General features: G+C 38.5%; 1 protein-coding gene across 1 annotated transcript; it reads left to right on the top strand.

The window, feature by feature from the left end:
• Positions 1–809: 809 nt before the first annotated feature.
• On the top strand, positions 810–4,435 carry LOC113768210. Its single transcript, XM_027312476.1, has 2 exons — positions 810–965; positions 2,791–4,435. The coding sequence occupies exon 2, from the start codon at positions 2,869–2,871 to the stop codon at positions 4,234–4,236; it is 1,368 nt and encodes a 455-aa protein (XP_027168277.1). The 5' UTR covers positions 810–965; positions 2,791–2,868; the 3' UTR covers positions 4,237–4,435.
• Positions 4,436–9,023: the final 4,588 nt, after the last annotated feature.

The following is a 9,023-nucleotide window of genomic DNA, read 5'->3' as shown; positions in this document are numbered from 1 at the left end:
ACAATTATAATTGTGTGGTCTGTACATTTTTCATGGTTAGGTCTATACTTACATTTCTTTATTATACATATCATTTTTGTTTTTGTACAATAATGGTGCATTTGATAAAACTAAAGTCTGAAAACTGAAATCTGAATCCATTAAGATATTGAATTGTTAAGTATTAAATCTAATAAATTTGAGTATATATATCACATTTAGTAATAAATAAATAACTTATCACTTAATTTTGGGAATAAATTTTGCCTAAAAAAATTCAGTGCCACGTAATTAATTCAGATATTCAATTTTTATTAACAAACGCGTTTGAACATATTAAGATATGAATCCATTAACTTTAAACGCTGAATTGAGTTATCAAATATAACCTAATTTAATAATTTAATACAATCATAATTATAAACGTACAACGCTTTTTCTTGAAAAAAGGTCCAAGAACTGTACCAATAATACAATTGGGCCAATTGTACTGGCCTTTCTCTGAAGAAGGATTGCTACGTGTTTCCGTCACGAACCCTCAAGCAGTTTCTGGACTACAAATTAAATATTATACCAGGCTTACCATGTTAAAAAAATTTTCTTCTAGGAGCTTAAATTGTCTGCAATCCAGTTTCTTGGGAATAGCTGAGGTGCCCAATAAGCCCATTAAGAACGAATTTGATTTATAATTGCAATCCAATAGTTGTTGAGCCAACTTCACCCAACCCCATTATAAGGGCAATTTGGTCTTCAAAAATCCCATATCCTCCTCCTCCTGTATAAATACATCCAGCAAAAAGGCTAGTCAACCATTTCCGTTGATTATTCAAGACAGGGTGAGGTGACTCAGGTGAGTGGGTGCTTACGAATTCTGACATTCTTGGAAACCTTCTTCCTCTCGCAGCTGCCGACGTTAAAATTTCGGGAGTACCCTACCCTTTCTTTTGACCAAGTCCCGCCTGCAATTCGACTTCTTCTCAGACGAGGTTAATCACTTTCTTTGTCTTAGCTTTTACGTTGTACAGTTAATCAGAAAAGAAAACATTGGTCCTCCTCGCTTTGTTGAAGTCTTTTTTTTTTAATTCCTGTGTAGTAGATATTGAAGTTTTTTGCACTCGTATGTGATAGATAAGAATATTGTTATTGATGATTTTTCTTGGGTCTGAAGAATAGAGGGTTTAGACGTTTATCTGTCTGAGATGGGTATTAAGCTCTAGTTTGACTCTAATGCTGCAAGTTCATGTCTTGGCGGATTATTCATCAAGGAAGTCAAAATAGCTTGGGAGTGATTTTTTTTGTGGGGGTTTTTTTTTGGGGGGGGGGGGGAAGGCTATCTTGTTGGTAATTAGTTTTCAGTTTTAGCGGAAATGGAATATAACCGGTCCCAAGATTTCTGCTTTTCAATTGATTTATATACATAACAGGTGCTTGGGGTTGGGATTGGTTTGCCTTTTTTTTGGTGGGGGGGGGGGGGGTTTGGGGGTGGGTGGATGTGAAGAGGTGACGAAGTATGAAGGAAGCAATTTATATCAGTTTCAATGAAGATATTTGAAATCTGAATTTGACATGTCAGGCCAAGGATAATTTGGTTGGCATTTTCTTGCTTGCTGTTTGTTTATTAGCTTGGAAATTTAAGGAGGTCTTCTTATGTATTCAATTCCAGCTTACTTAATTCGGCATTATGTTGCAGGCTGGATAAAAACCATATGCAATTTATCTGACTGCATGGTTTGTTAAGCAATTTATTTGACTTCGTCATTTGTTAAGCAATTTATCTTCTCCAGCCATCTAGACAAAATTCAGATGAAATCTTACTTGTGGTGGAGGGAAAGAAAGGGAAGCCTAGTTATAGTATATTTTTTTTGCCTTTTTTTTTTTAGGGGGTGGGGGTGGGGGTGGGGTGGCTGGATTTGAAGAGGTGATGAAGTATGAAGGAAGCAATTTATATCAGTTTCAATGAAGATATTTGAAATCTGAATTTGACATGTTAGGCCAAGGATAATTTGGTTGGCATTTTCTTGCTTGCTGTTTGTTTATTAGCTTAGAAATTTAAGGAGGTCTTCTTATGTATTCAGTTCCAGCTTACTTAATTCGGCATTATGTTCCAGGCTGGATAAAAACCATAAGCAATTTATCTGACTGCATGGTTTGTTAAGCAATTTAATTGACTGCATCATTTGTTAGCAATTTATGTTCGCCAGCCATCTAGACAAAATTCAGATGAAATCTTACTTGTGGTGGAGGGAAAGAAAGGGAAGCCTAGTTATAGTATATTTTGTTTTGACTGGGAGTCGGCAGACTCTTGCTGATATTCAATCACTAGTCCAATCTGTAGTTAATTTCAGGGGTCGGGGTTTTCAGAATGTGGTTGCCAAGAGTTCATGCACTGAAAATGTTTTGTGCATATCTGTTTGATACTGTATCAACAAATGTGTCATCCCTTACTAGGTAATAACTGTCTATAAACAAGCCAAGCACATTCATCAAGGAAAGACTGACCTCTCCCATGCTTAGTCTAATCTCTGTGGTTCTTATTTCAGCGCAAGGGTTGAAGTTTCTTTAACAAATGCTTTTAGTTTAAGCCATGGTGTCTCTCTTCATGTGTCAATCAGCTAGTTAATCAAGAGAGTTTGCATCTATAAGTTTCTTTGACTTGCCACTTGGGATCATCTCTATTCTCTAAAGTTTATGCTTTGCCTCTGTAGGAAATCTTGACTCTGCTGACTCCTTATCCGTGCAATAACAATCTGTCTTTTGAAACAACTTTTTTGATAGTTTATCCAGGCATCTCAGTAGCTTTGAATTTTTCAGGTTGTAAGTTGTCTTTCAACAACTTTTCTATTACGTTGAAGAATATTTTATTGCTGCAACTTGTTCACATCATCTGAGATGCCAAAAGATAGAAGGGTGAACCGGTTATCTTCTAGTCAGTCAAGGGTATCTCCTTATAATTGTGGCTCAAGAGATTTGAACAGCAACAAGTTGGATGCTTCTTTGCCACCTTCTTTAGATGAAAGTGAGTGGGAAGAAGCTAGGTGTCCCATCTGTATGGAGCATCCGCACAATGCTGTCCTGTTAATCTGTTCATCTCGTGAAAAGGGTTGTTGTCCATATATGTGTGATACAAGCCACAGGCATTCAAATTGCCTCGATCAATATCGCAAATCATCAATTCCAATGGCAGATTCAACTGCTCGACCAGATGATGAATTTTTGACGTGGATGCTTTATCGTAATGGAGGTGGCAATGGGGGAGGGAGACAAACATCATTGCAGCCAAATAGTTCCTTAGGGGTACAAGCACTGGAACACACCTGCCCTCTTTGTCGGGGCCAGATCAGTGGATGGATTGTCATAGAGGCTGCTCGCGAGTACATGAATGCCAAAGTAAGAAGTTGTTCTATGGAGTCGTGTGATTTCATTGGGAATTATGATGAACTAAGAAAGCATGCTAGGTGTAAACATCCTTCTGTCAGGCCCTCTGAGGCTGACCCACAGCGCCAATCTGACTGGGCAAGGCTGGAGCGCCAGAGGGATCTCGGAGACACCCTGAGTGCATACCAGTCACGGTTTGGATCTGACTTGGACGGAGATGACCCCCCTGGGTGGTATGACTTAAATCAAGATGATGATCCCTTTGAAGGGCACTGGTCAGCAGGTGTTTTCTTTGACGACTTCTTCAGTGGAATTCATTCCGAGTCTGAGGATGAAGAAAGTGTGTATGGTGACACGTTAATTGATTTGCATTCCGAAGTCGAATTCTCTTTTTCATTTTTGAACGACTTATCTTTTTATCCTTGGGATGAGGGCAGAAGCTCTGGCAGTGCAAGAACTGGTAGTAGCTTGCTTAATAGATCTACAAGATCAAGATCAAGCCCCGATTATCACCCGGAGACTTTGAACCGAAACTGGAATGAAAGTGCGCCATCAAGACATAGCGGAAATTCTTCCCGACCAATTGCTCGATCAAGAGATATGCCAAGCTCTTCTGGACCAACTGCACCATCAAGACACACGTCAAGTTCTTGGAGACCAACTGTGCCATCCTTTTTTAGACCAAGCGTACCATCAAGACATATCGGAAATTCTTTGCCCTCAAATGTGCCATCGACACACTCCCCAAGTTCTTTGCAACCAGCTAGAGATGCCCCAAATTCTTCTCGAGCAACTGCGCCATCAAGGCACGAGTCCAGTACTTCACGACCAACTGCGCCAAGTGCTGCGCAACGGCGACAGTCATATGAAAGGCGATATTAAGTATGGCGAATTGCAACCTCAGCGGAAGAATTTAGATTTTTTTTTATTCTTTTTTTTTTCAGTCTTTTGGCTTTTGTAAAAATATCAGTTAATTTATTGATTTTTTTTGGGATACTTTTAAGGTCCAACGAAACCAAGTTCAGCGTGGAACAAATTTGAATTCCGGGGACGTTTCCCATCAAATGTGGTACTCTTGAGTCTTGAGTGTTACTTGAAAAATACCTGAGATGGTACTGTGATATATTCAGTTCGAGTTGATCGCAAAATAAACTACTCCGGTTGGATTTGAGAGTTTTTCAAACACTAAACTTTTCACCTACAAATCTAGTAACAGACCCCAAAAACCTCACCAAAAAACACTCCTCATATTTCAAATACAATTTATAAAAAATACACTCCTCAAGTGGAAGGAAATACTATATATTAATATAAAAAAATATATTATTTACACTTTCATTTTTATTAATTACATTATCATTATTATTTTAATGTCTGATGTAGTTCATGCTGTTCAAAGTTTCTTTCACTCTGGCCATCTTCTTAAATCAATAACTGAAACTCTAATCAGCCTTGTACCCAAATCTGATTTCCCTTCCACAATCACTGATTTTAGACCTATTAGTCTTTGTAATGTCATTTATAAGGTCATCTCTAAAGTAATTGTAAACAGATATAAGAGTGTTCTGAGCCATTGTATCTGTCACTCTCAATCTGTTTTTGTTCCTGGGAGACAGATTTTAGATAATGTCTTGATTGCCCACGAAAGTGTCCACTTCCTTAAAAACAAGAGGGTTGGTCGAAATGGCTATATGGCTATCAAACTAGATATGTCTAAGGCATATGACAGAGTTGAATGGATTTTTCTAGCTAAAGTAATAGGGAAAATGGGTTTCTGTGCTACATGGATCCAGTGGATCATGAAGTGTGTGACTACTGTTACATATGCTGTCAATTTTAATGGTGAGAAAACTGATTTTATTAGGCCCACTAGGGGGTTGAGACAGGGGGATCCCCTTTCCCCATACTTGTTTTTAATCTGCGCTGAAGGGTTTACTTCTTTGATTAAGCAGTCGAATGACTCTGGGAAACTAACTGGGATGAGGATAGCTCGTGGGGCTCCTAGGCTGTCTCATTTGTTTTTTGCAGACGATTTACTAATTTTTTGTCAAGCCAAATGAGGGGAGGCAGGAGAACTGAAGAGAATACTGGAGGTGTACCAACGAGCATCAGGGCAGGTGATCAATGCTGAGAAGTCATCACTGTTTTTGGAAGAAATGTGGCTGAGGGACAAAGGGCAGAGGTGATGGGCGAACTACAAGGTATGAGACAGGCCATGCAAGGCAGGTATTTGGGACTGCCACTTGTTATTGGAAGGTCTAAGAAAGAGGTGTTTGATTTTATAAGACAAAAAACAATAGTGCGACTAAAGGGATGGAAGGAGAGATTATTGTTGAGTCAAGCTGGGAAAGAAGTCTTGCTGAAATCAATAATAATGGCCTTACCAACGTATGTGATGTCTTGTTGTCTATTGCCAAAGGGTTTATGTGATGAGATTTACTCAGAGATGGCTAACTTCTGGTGGGGCCAAAAGGAACAAGAGCAAAAAATACACTGGTTGCGGTGGGGAAGATTGACAGAAGTAAAGACGGAAGGGGGACTGGGCTATAGGGATTTGCATGAATTTAATCTAGCTTTGTTAGCAAAGCAGCTTTGGAGAATCTTGACAAAGCCAAACCTGCTAGTAAGCAAGATACTAAAAGCGAGATACTTCAAAGGGTATTCGATTTGGACTACTGAAAGCTCTAATGCAGATTCATGGTGCTGGAAAAGTTTGCTGAAAGCAAAGGGGTTGTTAGAGGAAGGGATGAGGAAGCTGGTGGGAGATGGGCGGACTATCGATATATGGGCAGATAGGTGGTTGCCAGATGTGGGGGATGGAAAGGTAAAAGCTAGGGAGGGAGAAGGTGGTCAGGTTCAGAGGGTTAGTGAGCTTATACAAGATGGGAGGTGGGACGTGGAGCTGGTTAATAGGATCTTTAATGAAGATGATGCGAAGAGGGTGCTTAGAATTCCCCTTAGTGTGCGACCTGGGAAAGATAGAATCTACTGGACATTGTCGACCACAGGGGTATATACAGTCAAGTCGGGCTAGAAGCTAGCAAAGTATAGGACGAGAAGGGAGGACCAGGGGGGAAAAAGGAAATGGCTAGTTGCAGTAAAAACTACTCAGCTCATAGTTGGAAGTTTCTCTGGGGGATGGGGGTGCAGCAGAAGTTAAAGCATTTCATTTGGAAATGCTTGACTGGAATATTGCCTGTAAATGTACTAATTAGTGAGAGATGTTCCAGAGGAAACTACTTGTGCAGGTGCTGTGGGGAAAGCCTAGAAACAATGGAGCATATGTTTTTCTTTTGCAGCAATGCCAAGGCTATTTGGGAGGCTGCTCTGTTAAGTTGGGATGGTCTAGAAAGCTTTAGGAGCAAATTCTGGTTATGGTGGGAGGAGTTGAAAGATGCAGTGAAACAGGAGAGAGGGAGAGAACGTGTTGAGCTTACGGTGAATTTGTTGTGGCAAATTTGGAAGTCAAGAAATGGGGTGCAATTTAATAACAAAAGAAGAGATCCAATGCTAGCAGTCCAAAAAGCTGTAGTGGAGTGGAGAGAATTCCATGACATTCAGCAGGCAGAGGTGGGAAGAGTAGGTGGTGGTGTGACGGAGAACGAAAGAACATCTGGCTGGGGGAGACCAAAGGAAGGCTGGATTAAAGTGAACTCAGATGCAGCTTTACGTCCAGAAGCGGATAAGGCAGGGTGGGGGATCATTGCGAGGAATTGGCAAGGAAAGGTGATGGGAGCTTGGGCAGTGCCAAGGCCATTATGTACGCATGCAAAGTTAGAGGAAGCGCTGGCACTCAGGTTTGCCATGTTGGTAGCAAACCAGAATGGGTGGAGACGAGTAGAGTTTGAATCAGATTGTTTGCAGGTAGTTCGAGAACTTAATAGTGTAAATGAAAAGGTTATCAGGTGCACAGTTATAGCTGACTTGAAGAAACTCATACTAAATTTTGATGAATGTTGTTTTGCTTATACTAGAAGGGCAAACAACTTTGTTAGTCATTCTCTAGCTAAGAAAGCTTTACAATTGGAATGTTCTGCCGAATGGAAGGATTGCTTCCCAGGCTGGCTACATGAGCTTGCTCATGCTGATTGTAAGGGCAATTGCCCATCTGTTACGTAACTGTTGGAGTCCAATTAATAAAATGATGCCATTCTGATAAAAAAAATTATCATTATTATTTTAATCATATAATATGTGATAAAATAAATGGTGAAAGTGCAAACAATAAAAAATGGAGTACGAATAATATTTTTTTTAATAAAAAGCCTGTACAATTATCTTATTCACTCATATATATGCACCTTTAACAGTACCTCTTTTTATATCTCGGCTATAGGATTTATTGAAATTATTGATTTTTAAAAATGTTGGGGGGTAACCTATAATTTTCAAGGAGTTTTTTTTTTTTGGCCCGACAAACAAACACTGGTTTGATTTTTGGGATAATTTCACAAACCTCTCATGAGGTTTATAACAATTGCAGTCACCTCCACTTAAATTTTAAAAATTACACATACCTCCCCTACTTTTACTATTTAGATAACTATATAGACCCAATGTACTATATTTCTCTTCAAAAATCCTAATATACCCTTGACATTAGAACAAAGATAAAAAAGTTAGTTTAATCACATACATTTTCTTTTTCTAAAACCACTGCAAACTTGTCACCATACCAAGCCAATTGAAGAAACTATTATTTATAACTTAGTCTCCATTTCAAGTGATTTTAACAATATTTGCGGCCTTAGAATCATTTTGCTGTCCAAAGGCTTTCACTAAAATTTACGAGATCAAATATAACCCCACTTAAAAAATCTAAAAGCTTGCCTACAATTTTCTCAACCTACTAGCAATAGCTAATCTAGCCCATCACCACCTATATGGATACTAGGAGCAATGCCACCGTGACCCAAAGAATAACCCATTATTACTCCATAATCTCTATTAGAGACTAATCCTATCTCCATAAAAAAATCACTGTTCACAGTAGCAAATCAAAAACAGAAAGATGCATTTTTCATTTTTGTTTTTCATTTTTTTGGCAACAAATGCAGTTATGGATATCTATTAAATTTTTTTATGGATTTCTAATAAATTTTTTTGAATAAATAGACACAACAATATACCAATCATTCGGTCTCTCTTACTTTCAACTATTAGTTTCAAATTTATTCTTTATATTTGCCATCCTCTCCTTATTTAATTTGATAATGAAGAAATTCTTTTTTCTGTTCTTTGCTTTTTATTGAATTAGCATTTGCTAATATTTGCAATAGAATGTGAAGAAATAAAGGACTTAAGTAATAAAATAAGAAGACAAGAGATAGCAGAACTTGGAATGGATATTGGAAATGAGAGGGATGGTGATGAGCATGGTGGCTATGAATCTAGTGATACATAATATGAGATGAAGGAGAGGAGTTAGAGAGAGAGGTGAAAGGAGGCGACTGTAGATTATAAGAGAATTGGGAATGTTTTGCTGGTCGTAGTGATATGGTATTTTTCTTTATGAATCAACTAATTAAGTAAAGGAAATTCTAGTAATTTTGCTGCACCTAGGGTGGTCAATGTAATTATATAAACTTAAGGGAGCTGAGGGAAATTGTTTCTGAAATTATCCCTTGATTTTTCAAGGGGACAAAGGGTTTTTTATACGGTAGCTTTTT

Source organism: Coffea eugenioides, chromosome 4 (assembly GCF_003713205.1).
Source record: "Coffea eugenioides isolate CCC68of chromosome 4, Ceug_1.0, whole genome shotgun sequence".
In the NCBI taxonomy this organism is placed as follows: domain Eukaryota; kingdom Viridiplantae; phylum Streptophyta; class Magnoliopsida; order Gentianales; family Rubiaceae; genus Coffea; species Coffea eugenioides.
This window is presented reverse-complemented; position numbering and strand designations above follow the sequence as displayed.